The 19,611-nt window shown below is 41.6% G+C and overlaps 1 protein-coding gene across 2 annotated transcripts in view; it reads left to right on the plus strand.

Moving 5' to 3' along the window:
* ETFDH (electron transfer flavoprotein dehydrogenase) overlaps positions 1–19,611 on the plus strand; it is a 44,353-nt gene that overhangs the window by 8,843 nt on the left and 15,899 nt on the right. For both annotated transcript variants that reach the window (XM_005909421.3, XM_070386440.1), the window contains exons 2-6: positions 12,624–12,764; positions 13,517–13,746; positions 15,301–15,382; positions 15,821–15,939; positions 18,014–18,091. In XM_005909421.3, the coding sequence (XP_005909483.1) occupies positions 12,624–12,764; positions 13,517–13,746; positions 15,301–15,382; positions 15,821–15,939; positions 18,014–18,091 (650 nt within the window). The remainder of the gene's footprint in view (positions 1–12,623; positions 12,765–13,516; positions 13,747–15,300; positions 15,383–15,820; positions 15,940–18,013; positions 18,092–19,611) is intronic.

Here is a 19,611-nt window from a genome sequence, read left to right on the forward strand (position 1 = left end):
CATATGTGTACCTTCTGGAAGGCAGAGACCAACTTTCAGGACACACACACATACACCCCCATACAACACCAAAGATCAAGTAGGCATTTAGGCAAGTAGGCAAAGACACAGAAAGAGAAATGCAAGTTCCTCCTAGAGGACTTTTATTTCTTTAAGGGAATTCTGAAAAGATGTTTTATCAAGCTGGCTTTCTCTGACTTAACTCTGTACACAATGAAACAACCCCATCTTAGTCATTTTCAAGGCGTGATTTCCTATAATTCCCAATTAAGTAAATACTTGGAAGTATAAGTTTTGTGTGTAGATAAACCTAGCTGGAATGTTAATTGGAGGCAAAGATATTAGGCCAGCCTCTCACTTAATCACCCAGTCCACTCAGTGTCTTTCAGCCAGGGAGCTTTCAACTCAACATCTGTCAACTGGGGAGCTAGGTACCTATTATACTTCTCCAGATAAAACTCAGAATCATCAACCAATAATCTGGAGCTCCTAGAACCAGGAAAGAGTCACCTGGATTCATCTTGACTCTCCAAGGAGGTGGGTGAGCAGAAGAGGCCACTACTGGTACCAAGGCTCTCATTCCTCATAGAGTTCAGGTGAAGGAGAGAAGTCAGCTCTAGGTCCTTTTGTGGTCACCAACTAATTGGGTCAACTAGTGAGGGCTGTGGGGTGAAGGGCAAAACCTAAAAGTTGAGAGTTATGTTTTATTCAACAGACATGAGTGCATGCTCAGTTGCTAAGTCATGTCTGACTCTTTGCAACCCCATGGGCTGTGGCCCACCAGGCTCCTCTGTCCATGGGGTTTCCCAGGCAAGAATACTTGAGTGGGTTGCCATTTCCTTCTCCAGGGTATCTTCCTGACTCAGGAATTGAACCCACGTCTCCTGCATTTGCAGTCAGATTCTTTACCACTGAACCACGAGGGAAGCCTGATATGATCAACAGAAATGCTGAGGACTTAAACCCAGGAGACAGCCTCTGAGATAGCTCTGAAGGACTGTTTCAGAGAGTTAGGGGAATAGCCAGGATATACAGGAGTTTAGGGCTGGGGGAGTGAAAACAGAAAAAACAGGTAGCTGGAACATCAAAAGGTTACTAATTAGAGAAAACTAGACATCTCAAATTAATGAATTTAGCACTTTTCTCTGTATGGGAAGATGCGAGAGTCTGGGCTCATTGCAGTTATTCCTTTGACAAGCATCTTTACTATCTAGGGCCAGCACCTTGCTTTTCTCCATTCTGAATCCCCTCAGGGTTGTACTGTTGGAGGCAGCTGCTATGGCTGATCGCTTGATGGCCACAACATCTTTTGTTTACTGAGATTAGCAGGTGACATTTTTTGTCCACAATATGCTTTATGTTTTTCAAAATTTCAGAGTAATCAGATGCAATCTGCCCTCCTCTTAATTTAATTGAAATCATTCTTGGGTCAGGTGCTATCCAGATCCCACCAGAATTACTGTTTCTATTTTCACTGGGTCTCTAAATCATTGCTGGAGATGGAAAGGGCAACCCACTCCAGTATTCTTGCCTAGAGAATCCTGTGATCAGAGGAGCCTGGTGGGCTGCTGTCCATGGGGTTGCACGGAGTCGGACACGACTGAAGTGACTTAGCGTGCATGCACGCATTGGAGAAGGAAATGGCAACCCACTCCAGTATTCTTGCCTGGAGAATCCCATGGACAGAGGAGCCTGGTGGGCTGCCATCTATGGGGTCACAGAGAGTCAGACACTACTGAAGCGACTTAGCAGTAGCAGCAGCAGCTAAATCATTGCTGTTTTCATGGCCTGGTGTTAGGACTACAGACATCAAAGAAATGGACACAGAATTCCCATCAGTGTGATTTTGTATCGTGATATTATGAGTTCTCTGAACTTTTTGACCTCACTTCTCTACCAAAATTTAGCCAAGGTGTCTAAGTGTTTAAATCTCTAAAGTTAAGTGTCAGATTTGTATTCAAAAAAGGAGTAAAGGTTGTGACTTTCTTTAACCCCCTGAAGGAAATTAAACTACCCAGTTCCAGATATTTTTAAGAAAATTATTAGCTATATAAGCAATGGAATTACAATTTTGTCTGGGACCAAACCATCAGATTTCAAAAGCAAATGATAACTTCTGTATGCTCAATTACAATGCATCAAAAAAAATGTATTTTTATAATAAATAAGTATTCTTTTAAATGATGATAATACTCTATTTGAATTCTGGAACTGAGCTCTCCTATAATATCTTTATTTGCCTTTTTTTTTTTTTTTAAGATTTAGTAAAGGTGAAGGGATACGTAGATTTTAAAAAGTTATTCCCAATATTACAGTTTTTAGTATGCTGTTTGCAAGTAGAGAAAATTAATATCTTGACTTTTTTTAATAAAAGAGTGACTCTCAGAAAACAGATTTCTAGTGTTTAAGAGGCTTTAGGGTTCAGTGCTTCAAACCCCTTCCCCTCCTGCATTCATCATAATCTAATTGATTGTCTGATGCTAGGTTTTACTTTTTTAAAAATTCATTTTATTGGAAAGCATGAAGCATAAAAATAAATCAGTTATGCAGTTGAGGTCTTAAGAATATAAATAATTAGCCTTTGCCAGGCCAACATCTCCTTTTAATCAGAAAAGAAGGAATGCGAGAGGAAGAAGGGAAGGAGGAAGGAAACAGCTAGTTTCAGGTCCTATAACTTCAGAGACAAGGTCAAATCCAGTTGTAGCCTCAGAGTTTGACTGGTGTTGGAAGGATAGAGACTGGGTTGACTGGGGTCATCTGAATTTCTCTCTCTCTGTTGTAAATGAGGATTGAGGCTGTGCCACAGGTCTCATAAAGTTATAAAGAGTACCATGTGGTAATAAAATTGAAATTCATAACTGTTCTATATGCCCATGAAAATATAAATTTTATTATATACTCCAAATCCAAAATGCAAAAACCTTTGTTGAGATTTACTGTTTTTGTTCCATGTTTAGAAACTCATTCACATGCAGACAGATGCTTCACTATAAGAGACAAAAACTGAGAAAGGCCTCATCATTATCATTATAATCCAGGAATTAGTTTTAGGAAAATAAAGCAGAGATTTGCAAATTGCTGGATGACATTTAAAATTGTAATTAGGAAGGTACCTATCGGGTTAACAAATGTGTATTAGTCACTTGTAATTAGGAGGGTACCTGTCAGGTTAACAGATGTGTATTAGTCACTTGCTTTGTGTGAGACGTACTGGGTCCTGCGCAATAGTATTTTCTAGGCAAAGGTTGACAATAAACTTCAGAGCTGATGAAGTGGGGAGAGTTCATAACTTGCTGAATTCAAACACAGTCTAGACAAACTCCAGAGTCTGTTCACTTCAGTTCAGTTCAGTCGCTCAGTTGTGTCGGACTCTTTGTGACCCCCTGAATCGCAGCACGCCAGGCCTCCCTGTCCATCACCAACTCCCGGAGTTCACCCAGACTCAGGTCCATCGAGTCAGTGATGCCATCCAGCCATCTCATCCTCTGTCGTCCCCTTCTCCTCCTGCCCCCAATCCCTCCCAGCATCAGAGTCTCTTCCAATGAGTCAACTCTTCACATGAGGTGGCCAAAGTACTGGAGTTTCAGCTTTAGCATCATTCCTTCCAAAGAAATCCCAGGGCTGATCTCCTTCAGAATGGACTGGTTGGATCTCCTTGCAGTCCAAGGACTCTCAAGAGTCTTCTCCAACACCACAGTTGAAAAGCATCAATTCTTCGGTGCTCAGCCTTCTTCACAGTCCAACTCTCACATCCATACATGACCACAGGAAAAACCAGAGCCTTGACTAGACGGACCTTTGTTGGCAAAGTAATGTCTCTGCTTTTGAATATGCTATCTAGGTTGGTCATAACTTTCCTTCCAAGGAGTAAGCGTCTTTTAATTTCATGGCTGCAGTCACCATCTGCAGTGATTTTGGAGCCCCCCAAAATAAAGTCTGACACTGTTTCCACTGTTTCCCCATCTATTTCCCATGAAGTGATGGGACCAGATGCCATGATCTTCGTTCTCTGAATGTTGAGCTTTAAGCCAACTTTTCACTCTCCTCTTTCACTTTCATCAAGAGACTTTTTAGTTCCTCTTCACTTTCTGCCATAAAGGTGGTATCATCTGCATATCTGAGGTTATTGATATTTCTCCCGGCAATCTTGATTCCAGCTTGTGCTTCTTACAGCCCAGCGTTTCTCATGATGTACTCTGCATAGAAGTTAGATAAGCAGGGTAACAATATACAGCCTTGACGTACTCCTTTTCCTATTTGGAACAAATCTGTTATTCCAGGTCCAGTTCTAACTGTTGCTTCCTGACCTGCATACAGATTTCTCAAGAGGCAGGTCAGGTGGTCTGGTATTCCCATCTCTTTCAGAATTTCCCACAGTTTATTGTGATCCACACAGTCAAAGGCTTTGGCATAGTCAGTAAAGCAGAAATGGATGTTTTTCTGGAACTCTCTTAGCCGCTGCCTTATTCTGTGTTGTCTTTTTTGTTTCTTCAGTTAATAAATGTTATTTCTTTTAGCAGCTTTAGATTAAAAACAAAAAATCAAACAGAAAGTACACAGCATTTCCTTCTAACTTTCTCCCATTCCCTGCTAACATCTTGCATTGGTGTGGTACATGGGTCACACTTGGGGAGCCAGTATTGATACATTAAAGTTCAGAATTTATATCAGGTTCACTCTGTGTCCTACATTCTGTGGGTTTTGACAAATGTGTAATAACACATATCCTCCATTAATAACATTATCATACAGAATAGCCTTGCTGCCCCACAGATCCCCTTTTTCCACATATTGATCCCTTCCTCCCTCTTTCTGAACACCTGACCTGATCTTTTACTGTCCTTTTTCCAGAATTCATAGAGTTGGAATCATAAAGGGTGTAGCATTTTCAGTATGCATTTTCGTTTCCTCCAGTGTCTTCATTTCTTTTTAGCACTGATTAACATTCCATTGTATGGGTGCACACAGTCTGTTTATCCACTCACCTATTAAAGGACATCTCCCGAGTTTCGATAGTTATGTTGTATACATTCAGGTGAATCTTTTAAATTCTGTATATTTTATTGTGATAAGAACACAACATGACATACACACTTTGGACAAAATTTTAAATGTATGTTATTGACTATAGGTACAGTGTTGTACAGTAGATCTCTAGAGTTTGTTCATCTTGTTTGTGGATTTTTGTATGGATGTTAATTTTCAACTCATTTTGGTGAATGCCAGATGCAATAGGAATTGCTGGATCCTATGTTAAGAGCATGTTTAGCTTCAGAAGCAAGTATCAGAGATGCAGAGGAGTGTAGGAAGAGTTGATGGAGCACTTTCTTTGCTCAGCCCCTGCAACGGGCACTAGGTTTTCAGGATAAATCAGACCCTCTCTGCCTTTGAGGAACCCACGAGCTGAGAGGAGACAGATAAGACAATCCTGTACGATGTGTTACAAGAGCAAGGAGGGGGTTAGAACTATCAAGAAAAGTTTTCAAAATTTCCAAAGGAAGTTTAACCAGTATAGAAAACTGAGGGAAAATTCCTGGCAAAGAGGGGATTTCCTGACAGTTCAGTGGTTAAAGCTCTGCGTTTCCACTGCAGGGGGCACAGGTTCCATCTCTGGTCTGGGATCTAGGATCCCGAATGCCTTGCTGCCCAGCCAAAAAAAAAAAAAAATTTTTTTTTTAATATTCCAGACAAAGAAAATAACAAGTTGTCCACTTAAGAACGGTTAAGATAATAAATCCTATTTTATGTATATTTGACCATAATAATAATTTTTAAGAAAAACAGCAAAATACGAAGCAAAGGGCCCAGTGATGTGAAAAAAATGCAATATTTGGGAATGTGTTTAATAGATTAATGCTGGGAAATAGTTTCAAAAGATAAACTGGGTTCAGATAGTAAGAGATCCTATATGCTCTTCTAAAGAATATATAATTTATCTTATTTATTTATTTTTTTCAGAGTATCAAATGATTTAATATAAAACTTAAGCCACTTATTCACCCTCTAAAAAACACAAACAGGAGAATAAACACACCCAAGACTTCCTAGGCCTTGCAGGATAGGAAGAAGCCCTGGACAGAGAGTCTGCAAATGTTTTTCCCTACATCCAACTCTGCATTTCCTCATCCATTGGAGGGTCCCATGTTTTGACCCCTTTTGCAGTGGAAAGGAAGCAGAAGCTACAAGAGTTATGTAGAGGGTGGCAACAATCTTAGAGCTATCTGGTGCTAATAGCTTGTACACTCTGATTTGCAACTTTGAGAAACAGTATCAAATAAGCATTGTCAAATACCTACTCCTGGCCAACCTTTACTGTCATTCTTTTAAACTGCATCTTTGAGACTCACTGTGTTAATTCATGGTAGCTTTTGCTTACACAGTCTCTTAAGTAAGAAGGTTACTTTCAGGACAACCCCCAAGATGATGTGGTGTTTCTTAATATAGCTGTAGTGTCTGCTGGGTGTCATCCCCTAGGACAGGCTGGCCAGATGGCAGCACCATGCGGGGGCCCACACAGTCACTTTCCTACAGCCCTGCTTGCTCCCTCTCCTGTCTGAACACCCCACAGTCAGCATTGAACTCTGAAGTCAGTGAGGACCTTGGCTTGTCTTCATTCTGAAGTTGAATGAAGTAATTGAATCCAGTTCTTCACCATTAATTCAAAGGAGCTTCCAAAATGTGTCAGGCATGTTCTAGAGAAGCCTTCTGGAGTGAAGCTGGAGGGTCTTGGCTTCCAGGCTCAGGGGGATTGGTGGGGGGCGGCGGGCAGCGCTGAAACAACTTCTTTTTTCTGGGCCGCCAGGAATTCATGAATTGCTCATTCTGTTTGTGGCCAGAAGATATGGGTTAGTTTGGGATCCACCACCTCAGAAAGAATTCTGTCCACTCCAGCTTCCAACATCCCTGACTGAACCACACTCTGCCTCAGACCATTTTACAGCTGGTTTTTGTTCATAGAAGGATTCCATTCCTGCTTATCCAGATGTGTTGACAACAAAATTATCCACTTTCTGCCTCTGGTTTTGGTAAGCTGGCTTGATGTCCATCTGGGCCAGGCAGTCCTGGCAGAAGCTGTCAAACAGGTCCTGGTTCTTGAGCTGCTCCAAGATGAGCGTGATGAGTGCGAGGTCCCGCAGAGGCACTGAGGCCGGGCTGATGGGGCCACCGCTCCCGACAGCGCCCATCGTGGCTCCCGTGGAGGCCTGGCCTGCACTGCCACTGCCCATCACATGGGTGTCCCCACTGTCTGCCATGGCTGCACCTCGGACCCTCGAAGGAGACCGAATATGGCTTCCTCTCAGGGACAGAGGGCCTGAGTCGTCTAGAGGAGGCAGAGGTGGAGGAAGGGCTAGGAGGGGGGCTGCAGCATGGCCTCATTTTTTCTTTTTTTTCAGATTTTTGTATTTGGCTATGTAGGGTCTTAGTTCAGAGAAGGCAATGGCACCCCACTCCAGTACTCTTGCCTGGAAAATCCCATAGGTGGAGGAGCCTGGTAGGCTGCAGTCCATGGGGTCGCGAAGAGTCGGACACAACTGAGCGACTTCACTTTCACTTTTCACTTTCATGCATTGGAGAAGGAAATGGCAACCCACTCCAGTATTCCTGCCTGGAGAATCCCAGGGACAGGGAAACCTGGTGGGCTGCCGTCTGTGGGGTCGCACAGTCAGACACGACTGAAGGGACTTAGCAGCAGCAGCAGGGTCTTAGTTACTGCAGGCAAGATCTTGGTTGTGGTGCATGGACTCTCTAGTTGTGGCACATGGGCTCAGTTGTGGCATGCAGGCCCTCTAGTTGTTTTGTATGGACTCCAGTAGTTGTGGCACATGGGCTCAGGATGTGTGGCATGGGCTTAGTTGTTCTGCGGCATGTGGGATCTTAGTTCCCAAACCAGGAATCGAACCCACATCCCTGTATTGCAAGGCAGATTCTTAACCCCCTGGACCACCAGGGAAGTCCTGCATTCATTTATTCTTGAAACATTTTGAGAAGGGGCATTTTCACTTTCCCTTTTATTCAGCATTGTGTTATTTTAATACTTACATTGGATCATAAAGTATTTACTTAATAAAAGAGTTTAAAGGAGCGGGGGGGCGGGGGGGGTAGTATTTTTAGCTTTGTAAGAAACTGCCAAACGGTCTTCCGCAGTGTCTATATGGTTTTGCGTTCCCAGAAGTAATGAATGAGTTCTGCTGCTCCACCTCCTCAGTGGTGCTCTCCATGTTCTGGGTTTTGGCTACTCTAATAGGTGTTTTAGTTTGCAGTTGTTTTAATTTGCAATTCCCTAATGAAACGGGGTGTTTAGCATCTTTTCCTATACTTATTTTCCTTCTGAACAACTGTTTTGGCCAGGTGTCTGTCCAGATCTTTTTGCCTGTTTTTAAATTGAGCTGTTTACTTTCTTGTTGAATTATCGATAAATGAGTTTTTCGTGTATATTGTATGTCAGCCCTTTATTGGCTATGTTTTCTGCAGATATTTCCTCCCAGCCTATGGCTTAGCTTTTCTTTCCCTCTTGTTGGCCTTTTAATGCTTCTTATTTATGACTCTAGCCTGCCTTTTCACAGAGAATTACAATAAAACAGGACTAACCTGTTTCATAATAGCATGAGTCAGTCATAAGTAAGTACTCCAATACAAAGGAATATAAAAAGGACTGATACTCAATCAACAAATTTTTATACCTATATATAGGCTAGCACTGAGATTTAGCACACACAAAATAAATAGGAGTATGCTATCTACTGGAGAATACAAATAAGACACTATTTATGTCATTTTTTGTTCATATAGATGTTTAAAATTTTAGTTAAATGATTTTGTTTTTTGAGATTTTTTTTTAACTATAGTTAGAAAAACTTTTCCAAATCCAAGTTTCTTCCTAAAAATTATAAATGTTTTTCCCATAATCCCATAATGTCTTTCCCATAATAACAGTTTTATTGAGATGTAACTTATATACCATATCATTACATCATCTGAAGTATACCATTCAGTGGTTTTTAGTATGTCCACAAAGTTCTGCAACCATCACACAGTGATAGAACATTTTCATCATCCCAGGAAGAAATCTCATACCCTTTAGAAATCAATCCCAACTCTCCAGCCCTAGGTAACTAATTTATTTTCTATTTCTATCAATTAGTCTATCCTGGATATTCTGTATACATAGAATCATGTAATACGTGGTCTTGTAAAAATACAGCTTTATTTGAGTGCCCTGAGTCTTCGTGGTGGCGTGCGGGATCCTTAGCTGCGGCCTGTGAACGCTTTCACTGTGGAATGTGAACTCTTAGTTGCAGCATTGTGGGATCTAGTTCCCTGACCAGGAATTGAATCTGGACCCCCTGCAAGGGGAGCACGGAGTCTTAGCCAGGGGACCACCAGGGAAGTCCCTAATGTGGTCTTTTTGTGGCTGGCTTCTGGTCACTTTAACTTAATGTTTGCAAGGCCTGTGCACGTTCACGTCTTCCTATTGCTGAATAGTATGTCAGTATCACTTGTTATTTGTCCATTCGCTAATGAACATTTGGTCATTTCCACTTTGGAGCTGCTGTGAATAATGTACCTATGAACATTCATGCAGAAGTTTTTGTATGGACATGTTTTCTTTGATCTTGAGTTTATGCTTAAGAGTGAATTACGTGGAAACTATGCTTAACATTCTGAGGAAATGACGGACTGTTTTCCAGAGTGGCTGCACCATTTACATTCTCACCAGCAGTGTAGGGGAGGGTTCCAGTTTCTCCACATCCTCACCCACACTTGTTGTTGTCTATCTTATTGATTATAACCATCCAGTGGATATCAAGTGGTATCTTATTGTGGTTTTGATTTGTATTTCTCTGATGGTTAAAGATATTGAGCATCTTTTCATGTGCATATTGGGTATTTGTTTATCTCCTTTGGAGAAGCATCTATTCAGGTTCTTTGTGTGTTTTTAATCATGTTATTTGCCTTTTTATTACTAGAAATGAGTTCTTTGTATATGTTAGATACAAGCCCCTTATCAGAGATATGATTTGCACATATTTTCTCCCCTCCCATGAGTTATCTTTTCTCTTTCTTGATGGTATCTTTTGAAAACAAAAGATTTTAATTTCGGTGAAGTACAGTTTATCTGTTTTCTCTTTTGTTGCTTGTGCTTTGGTGCCATAGCTAAGAAACTATTGCCTGATCCAAGGTCACAAGCGTTTACACTCTTTCACAATCTTTTCTGATAGCATGAGGAATTCTCGATATTATATCCTTCATCCAGCTTAACTTCGTATCCATAAAATAATCATCAAATGTAAAGAAATTAACACTGACACAACAGTATTAACTAAACTGTGGCCTTTATCCAGATTCTTTTTCTGTTCAGGACCCAGGCCTGGTCCCCACCTTGCTCTAGTTGTCACACCCTCTCCTGTCCCGTCTACTTGAGTATGGTGCTTCCTCTCTCTTTTCTTGCGTCTCATGACCTTGACACCTTCAGTGTGCACTGGGCAGGCATTTTGTTGGATGTCCCTTGATCTGAGTTTGGTGATTTCTCACAATTAGATCAAGGCTGTAGACTTGGGGGAGGTGTGCCACAGAGGTGAGGAGCTTTTCTCAACACATCACATCATGTGATACTAATGTATCTTACTGTAGTTATGGTAAACTTGATCACTTGGTCAGAGTGTCTGTCATGGCTCTCCACTGTAAAGTTAGTATTTTTCCTTGCCACACTCTACTCACTGGAAGCTGATCCTGAAGTTCAGCCCACACTCAAAAGCAGAGACTCAAATAATTTGTAGATTTATCACTGTAATCCTTTATACTTTCACTTTTTTCTATTAAAATCATTGATCAAATGAAATTCATTTTGATATTAAGAAAGAGCTAACTTTCTGCCAGTATCTGACCATTTAATGAAGAACTATCTCTTCTTCCTGATTTGAAAAAGCATCTTTATCATATACCAAATCCTTATATGTATTCTACCTTTTTATGAACTCTTTATTCTGTTCCTTTGATGATTTTATTCCTTCTCCCATGACAGACTCCCATAGCTCCATATGTAAGTTTTGATAGCATTCAGGGCTATTCCCAAGGAAGGATTCTGTCTTTTTATTTTTGTTATTATTAAGGGATCACTGTGGAGAGAAGTACTAGAGAAGGGGGTAAGAAATTGAAGATCCAGGAGTAAAGGAGGGTATTAATATTTAAAGTAGGAATATCTCTAAGAAGATGGGAAGGAAAAGCATCATCATCCAGGTGGAAGGATTCATCTACGTGAAGAGAAAAGACCTGTCTTTACTGTAATCTGAGTGAATGAACAAGGGCCCAACACAACAGATGACTTGACAGTTCCCACCTCACTAGTTCTCTCTTTCTGTGAGGCCTGCTGTGCTCGGTTTCAGGTAAGGCATGGAGGAGAGAGAGGTGCAGGTTTAAGGACAATGGAAGTTTAATGAACGTTCTTGCAGATAAATCTTGGCACACTTGTGTTTATTTCCATAAAATTCTGATTTGCTAACTCAAAGAATATATATACATTAACTCAGTTGGAAGGTGGGTCTCCTTAATTTAAAATGAAGCCGACCCTGAAGTGCAGTTTGCCCGCGTGGTCCCAGTGTAACCATTAATACCTCCCTTGGTGCTGACCACGAAAGGCTTCCCTGGTGGCTCAGCTGGTAAAGAATCTGCCCACAGTGCAGGAGACCTGGCTTCGATTCTGGGTTGGGAAGATCCCCTGGAGAAGGGAAAGGCTACCCACTCCAGTATTCTGGCCTGGAGAATTCCATGGACTGTACAGTCCATGGGGTCACAAAGAGTCGGACATGACTGAGTGACTTTCACTTTCACTGTAGTGCTCTCCAAGTATCTGGTTTAGGTGGTAAATTATACGGTCATCCTATTTATAGGTGAAGCTTGACATAAGGTAAATTGAATAGATTAGCTTATTAAAAAGCTTTTAAAATGTTCTAGTTTGTGAACATTGCTTTATGAGGAAAAGCCGACTGGATTGTCTACCTTGGAAAGATGACAGTCCGCTTCAGTTCTCTCCCAGCTAAGGGCTCTGCAGTGTAGCTTTAACTGTTCATTGACTGAATGTCTGCAGTGTTGATGTGGCCAGAAGATAAACAGCTTTCCAAAGAGAGGGCATCACGTGGACTCACACAGTTACCTTAGTAGGGGGGAAGGTTTCCTGGCAATCCAGTGGTGAAGACTCAGCACTTTCACTGCCGTGGCCCTGGGTTCAATCCCTGGTCAGGGAGCTAAGACCTTATAAGCTGTGTGGCAAGACTTAAAAAAAAAAAAAAGATGGTACCTTAGTGATCACCTGGTAGCCCTTTACTTTTTTGAATAAGGAAACAAACCTATAACAGTTGAGTGATTCTTTAAGGTTTTAGGGCTAATTAACAGAAAAGTCCAGGATTCTTGCGTGAGAAATCCCATGGACAGAGGAGCCTGACAGGTTACAGTCTGTGGGGTCGCAAAAGAGTTGGACATGACTTAGTGACTAAACAACAACAAACAGAAAACAGATCAGATCCCCAGTCCTAGATTTTGTGTGTGTGTTTGCTGTAAAATTTTTTTCAAACTACTCCTGAGAAAAACTATTTGAAAAAATAATACTCTTCTTAATTTTTGTGCAGTATACCAGTGCTTTCATGCCATAAAAATTAAGAAAAATTACCTACCTCTGTGTGCTACACGATGGTCTTCAACTTCTGTTGTACCTCGAATTACTACCCACTATACTGTCTATCCCCGGGATCAGGACAAGCGATGGGAAGGTAAGTCATCATTTTTGTGAAACTGTTGAGATCTTTCTAGAAACATTGAATCATTTTGTGGAGGTAAATATTGATATTATATTTTTCATGATAGCATAAAATCACCTAAGATTTTATAACTTTATCAAATCTGTTACCTGTTAATATTTAGATAAGCAAATATTTGCAAACTTACACTAATAGATCTCAGTAATAAAAGTTGACTTATGGAAGCTGAAGTAAGATAATGCCCTCAAACAGAACCCAAGAGAACATTCTGCTGAAACAATAATATACTTAGTATAGCTCTCGCAGGAAGCAGAGGGGCAATTTATATAAATAATGCTGTAACTCACAGGCTTAAAGAATGAACTTATGTTTGGGGGGCTGTGACAGGGAGGGGAGAATGGGGGGACAGATAGTTAGGGAGTTTGGGATGGCCACGTACACACTGCTATATTTAAAATGGATGACCAACAAGAACCTACTGTATAGCTCAGAGAACTCTGCTCAATGCCTTGTGGCAGCCTGTATGGGAGGGGAGTTCTGGGAAGAATGGATACGTGTATGTGTATGGCTGAGCCCCTTTGCTATTCACCTGAAACTATCACAGCATTGTTAATCAGCTATACCCCAATACAAAACAAAAAGTTTATTTAAAAAAATAATAATGCTATAAAGGATAGTGAGTACTCATAACCCAACCTTGTGATTTTATCAGGTCATAGTCATCCCAGAATTGTCATGCATGTTTAAATCCTCTTCACTCCCAGGAGTGAACATGGAGCGGTTTGCAGAGGAGGCGGACGTGGTGATTGTGGGTGCCGGTCCCGCGGGGCTCTCCGCGGCCGCACGGCTCAAGCAGCTGGCCGCCCAGCATGAGAAGGACATCCGTGTGTGTCTGGTGGAGAAAGCTGCTCAGATAGGCGCTCACACCCTCTCAGGCGCGTGCCTGGATCCACGAGCTTTACAAGAGCTGTTCCCAGACTGGAAGGAGAAGGGAGTATGAAAAGTTGTTATTTATACCGACTCTCATCTTGATTGTATTTCTATGTCCAGATGAAAGGAATGTGGAGAACCCTTTTCACCTGGTTCTAGCTCTTAGAGGGTAACTGGAGATAGGTTTTTAATTTTAAAAGGGCCAAAAAAATTGACTAACATCAAATATAGTCAATAATTTTTAAATTAACTCATTTTCACATATTGCTTTCTACATGTTGTGTTTGTGTACTGGATTTATGAGAAGACATTATCTTGAGAAGGTTTTTGAATAAAATACAGCTTTTTGATTTTGAGGGTATTTCCTAACTTACTCCATAGGTGTTTATATCATTGTTCTTAATAAAATTTTCTATAACTATCCTATTTTTTAATACATAAAGCCTCTTTAATACATAAAGAGGATAATTTAATCTAATTTTCTAAAGAAATACATGAGTAAGACTTATAACCTAAGCAGACACGTCACTGGCGAGCTATACAGAGAAGCCAGTGCTAGTCTTACTGTGCTCGTTTGTATGACCTCGGTTAAAATCTTATACTCTGCATATCTCAGTTTTTTCTTCTGTGAGATGAGCTATATTATTTCTGTTCAAGGTATTCAAGGTTAGAATATTTAGTATCTGTGAATACTAAATATTCTATATAAACAGTTGTGAAAACTGTTAACAAACACAATTCACCTGAGTAAATCTAAAGGTCAAATTGGCTTCATTCAGTGATTCTGAGCAGCACCCCATCTAGCAAACAGAAAGGAGCTCCAAAGAGCAGCAGAAAAGGAGAGGTTTTGACAGACAGAACGTGGTTGGGGCACGGGAGTCATAAGCAAAAGCACTGTTTGAGGCACTGTCGCCTCCCAGGCGGGGAATTCAGGAGGACACCTCACCAGGACTGGCAGAGAGGCTGAGATGGAATGAGGTCAGCGCCAAGGCTGGGAGGTCAGTGCCGAGGCTGGGTGTGCTGACCTGGGGCTTTGCACAAGTGACCATGCTCTTCCTTCTAAAGTAGCAAGCTCCTTGAAACTTGACATGCTGTAATTATGCCTAATTTCTCTCTTCAGTGTATTTCAGAAATAAGCATCATTTAATTAGTATTGACAAAATAGCAGTTCTAATATTAATAGAAAAAATTTTTCACATCAAAGCCTCGTGTAGCCAGGCAGATCCAATCCATTCCATACCTGTTAATTGTCTTTATCCAAAGAAAAATAAAGCCTGTCTTCCGTGTCCATTGAGCACTGGAGCCAGTGTCTAGCCTGACCTCCACAGAGGCAGGGAGACAGGAGGCCAGCCTCCTTGAGGTTCACTCAAAGGTGGCTCCAGGTCCCCCAGGAAAAGATAGTCCTGAGATGAAAACTGGCTTGTTTAGTTTTTTAAAAGATTCCCATGCACCTCAAAGAGACAAAGGGTTTACAGTGTCAGGTTTTCCAAAGGAAGTGATGGAAGAAAAGTGAAGAAGACAGTTCTCTTTCCTTTTTGACTTATTATTTTACTATTTTGTGTTTCCCCTTACAGATATGAACTCAAAACACCCTTTTCTCTCCTCCTTTTGTTTCCAGGCCCCTCTCAACACTCCTGTAACAGAAGATAGATTTGGAATTTTAACAGAGAAATACAGAATTCCTGTGCCAATTCTTCCAGGTAAAGAATGATAAATATTGTGGACTTACAGAATTCCACAGCTGGAAGGAACTACATTTCATCTGGTTAAATCCTTTCCTTTTACAGATGAGAAAGCAAAGGCCCAGAGACCTGAAGGACTTGCCCAAAATTACACAGCTAGCTTGTGGAAAAGGCGGCAGGACCAGAGCCCAGTGCTTTTTTGTCTTCCAGTCTAGGAGCATTGGGATAGTCTTGTAAAGCACCCAGGAGTTTCCGATTTAGTTCTGTAACGTTGTTTTCAATGTAACAGTTTGAACTCTAGACAAAAATTATTAGGAAATAAATTGAAATTATGGCCAGAAGATGATGCGTGTATATAATGCAGAAATTAGACCTTAGAATTTCTAAATTTAGTACTTAGGTTTTTGCGACTTACCACTAAAAAGTCAGACTTCTGAATCCAGCCTCTGTCTGTAGGTCTCCCGATGAACAATCATGGCAATTACATTGTGCGCCTGGGCCATCTGGTGAGCTGGATGGGGGAGCAGGCGGAAGCCCTGGGTGTGGAGGTGTACCCTGGCTACGCAGCTGCCGAGGTTTGTGCCTCTCTCTTCCTAATGCTGATGGGAAGTGATCACTGTTTCCTTTGAAACTAAACCAAGAATGTAAATAGATAAATATTTTCAAAAAGCCATAGGATATTAGAGTTATAAAATCAGAAGAAATCTTAGCAGGATCAATCCAGAGTACTTGAAGTCCTGGTATTGCTCCATATCAGGTGACTGGTCAACCTAGGATGAAAAAAGCCTCCAATGTACGGATTGTTGGTAATGCTCTCGTCTGTAAATTGAGTAGATGTTTCTTTATTTTCTTACAGTGTATAGAACAAATCTGTGCCCTCCCCCAAGGACAGCTTTCCAATTTTTATGCCCGCTCTCCTGCCTCACCGTCACTGGTGATTTTTTTTTCCAGGTTAAATATTCTCAATTCTGACAACCACCATGTTACATATTTTGAGTTGCTGTAGTACTCTCATTGCCCTCCTCTGAATGCATTCCCTTTTATGTGGCCCCCAGAGTGAATCAACGACTTCAAGCCTGATTACAGCAAGGCGGGTTACCATGTTCATTCTAGAAACTGCGCTTCCAATAATCCCTTCAAAATAACTCTGGTAACTACATCTCACTATGTAGAGTCTCACTACTTGTTGGGGAAATTATTAAAAATAAAATCTCCAGCCAAACCAGAAAAAACTCACCTCTACAAATTATAAACAAAAATGAAACAGTTTTATTACTGAATGAGCATTAAACCAAGACTGCAGTGCAATTACAGGCCATCTGCTAGGGTGATTGCCAAGACAGAGGGAACTCTTAACCTTTTACTCAGCCAGACAGATACCGTCCATTACATACATGCTAATCGTCTTTCTCCAGAGGAAAAAATAAAGCATCCTATATCTTTTTGACTGGCAGCAAGTGACGATGTGGAGGCAGGCACGTAGCCCAGACTGTCCCCCAGAGACAGGGAGACTGGACACCATCCTCCGTGGTCACATGTCAGATGTGTCTCTGAGGACCCAAGAAACACTAAGATGCTGACCTACCAGAAATCTTACTTAGCTTTTTATATGATTCCCATATATCTATGAGAGACAGAAAGAATTTACAGTCAAGTTTTCTAAAGGAAATGCTGAAAGAATCTGGATAGGAGAGGGAGTTGTCCTTTTTGTCACCAGTGAAATTAAAACCATCTTTGTTTTTCCCATTACAGTAGATGTAAGCCAAATAAAACACATGGGCCTCGGCACTGCACGTCCTGCTACTGGTTTCTATGTTCCCAGTTCATACACGTGGATTTGGGTTTGCATTTCTCCCGAATAAACTGTTCTTAATGGGAGTCAGTGTCCAAGCCACAAGTAGGTGGTTTGTGGCATCCATGGTTCACACACACACACACACTCACTCTCAGAGTCGCCAGCAGCTCTCCTCTGCTCCGCGGTTTCCTGTTTGCCAAGGCCGTCTACAGGTCCAGGCCACAGCCCTTCCAAGGTGCAATGTGCATTGCTGCTGGTTCTCATCTCACCTTTTCACTCGCATGCTTTCTGGCATGAGGTTCCAGTTCTTTCCTGTCCAAAGAGCATCTTCCTCTGGAAGAAACAGAAACCGAGTAGGAGAATTGTTCCTTCTCATCTTCACAATCACACTTTTGATCAGTTTTCCCTCTTTCTTCGTGGTCCAGAAATAAGCTTTAATCACCCCGGGCTGTCTTCAGCCCCACTCTGTTTTGTCTTATTCAAGTGTTTGGTTTTGGGGTCTGGGCTCACTGGGGAAGAGGCTTTCCTGACACTGTCCTCAGCGACCCCAACTGACAGTCCAGTGTGTCACAGGCCCTGAGTCCAGGCTCCTTGGTGTCCTCTCAGTAGATCTCCCATTCTTCCTCGTCAGGTTGGGACATTTCCTCCATTTCAAGCTGTTTGAGTTGAGTTCTGTTTGATCTTGAAGGGAGTATCTTAAAAGCACATCTCTTATTTTTACTTGAACATTCTTAAGCCTGTGTCTCTATAATCTAGAGAATAAGTTCACCTTCTAAAAATCAAAAGCCGTTTGTTGTTTCTTTGCAAGACAGTTACGAGTCTCCAGGTGATAATGAAAAGTGTTTTTGTTTTAGGTCCTTTTTCATGAAGATGGCAGTGTGAAAGGAATTGCCACAAATGACGTAGGGATACAGAAGGACGGTGCACCAAAGGTGAGCCTGTGGACAGTTCATGCTCTGCAGACTGACAGTAAAATATAAAATTAACTCACACTCAATGATCTGGTCTTGCTACAGACTGCACATTAATTAAGTGCATGTTAGTGTTTAGTTATTAATGTGGAATTTTATCTCATTGTTAAAAAATAAACATCTTTGAATTAAATATAATTTAGATAAGTGGATATAACATGTTTAAGAACAATTTTCTTAAAAGGTGAAAACATGATTCATATAAATATAAAACAAACACAGGTCACAGATATTATTTCATTCATTTATTCATGAGGGATTTGGAAAGATGTTATAGCCAGTTCAGGGAAATCAAAAAACATGTACACGTGGGCCAGCTGCTCAGCTCCCCCTCCACAGTCCGCCACTTCTGTGGACAAGAGTTGTTTGCATCACTGCTGTCAGTAATGTGGATTGAATCTTTGACATCTTTTGGTAAATACAAGACTGATTGCCTTTCTAGCTTTCAGAATATGCCTGAATGGCCTTCCAGTTTTCACAGCTCGTTATTTTTGAATTTGTAAAAGAAGAGCTCTTACATGGATTTCAGCTCTGTTAGGTCCTTTGGAAAGGACAAGGAAAAAATAACCTTCCTTTCCTATAACAAGAACAAAACACAGATTAACATCTTGATAAACAAATTTGTCTATTCATGCTTGTTTATTGTCTTAATTTCTCAACTAGAATAGAGGCTCCTTGAAGGCTGAGATCATGGAGGGTTACGCCAAGGCTGGCACAGAGCCAGGTAATGCCAGGGCCTCAGGAAAGATGGGTCACGTCCTAGTCAGTCCTTTTCTCCCATTATACAACAGAACTGCGCCTCTAGTCTAGCATTTCCCCGAGCAGGTCTTCCTGCTTCTCACTCCTTCGTGCTTAGAGAGCAGCATGTGCCCATGTCCTCGAGTCTTAGTGCCTCACTGTTCCTCCTGGTGGCTTACCTGGCCGTACAGAATCTCGTGAGGTCGTGGGACTCAGCCTGTACTATGGCAGGGCCAAGGAGCTGTCTTGTAACTGGCCCCAGGGATTCTGATGCATAGCCAGGTTTGCAGACACCTGTCATCTCATCCTGCTTCTCAAAATGTGGAATGTACCTGCATCACAGAAAGCCAAAACTCTGAGAACGGGAGTTTATGACAAAGTAAGGGTTTATTCCAGGATGCCGAGCAGCATGGGGAAAGAAGCCCCTCATATCCACGCCAGCTTGGTCTTTGAGCTGAGGGTATCTTAAAGCCGAGGAAGTTAGGATTGGGAATTCACTGGGGGTCCAGTGGTTAAGACTTGGCAGTCTCACTGCTGAGGGCCCAGGTTCATTTGCTAGTCGGGGAACTAAGAGCCCGCAAGCCACACAGGGTGGCCAAGAGAAAAAAGAAGCAGCTGGGATTAACCACTTCCTCTGACTGGGAAGTCAGGATGTCTCTGGTTTATGACTTTCTGGCTAGGTACTCCGTGCCTCCAGGGTTTGTGGGCTCATCTCGCACTGGAGAAACAGCCTGAGTTTGTAC

The sequence above is a fragment of the Bos mutus genome, chromosome 17 (genome assembly GCF_027580195.1).
Source record: "Bos mutus isolate GX-2022 chromosome 17, NWIPB_WYAK_1.1, whole genome shotgun sequence".
In the NCBI taxonomy this organism is placed as follows: Eukaryota; Metazoa; Chordata; class Mammalia; order Artiodactyla; family Bovidae; genus Bos; species Bos mutus.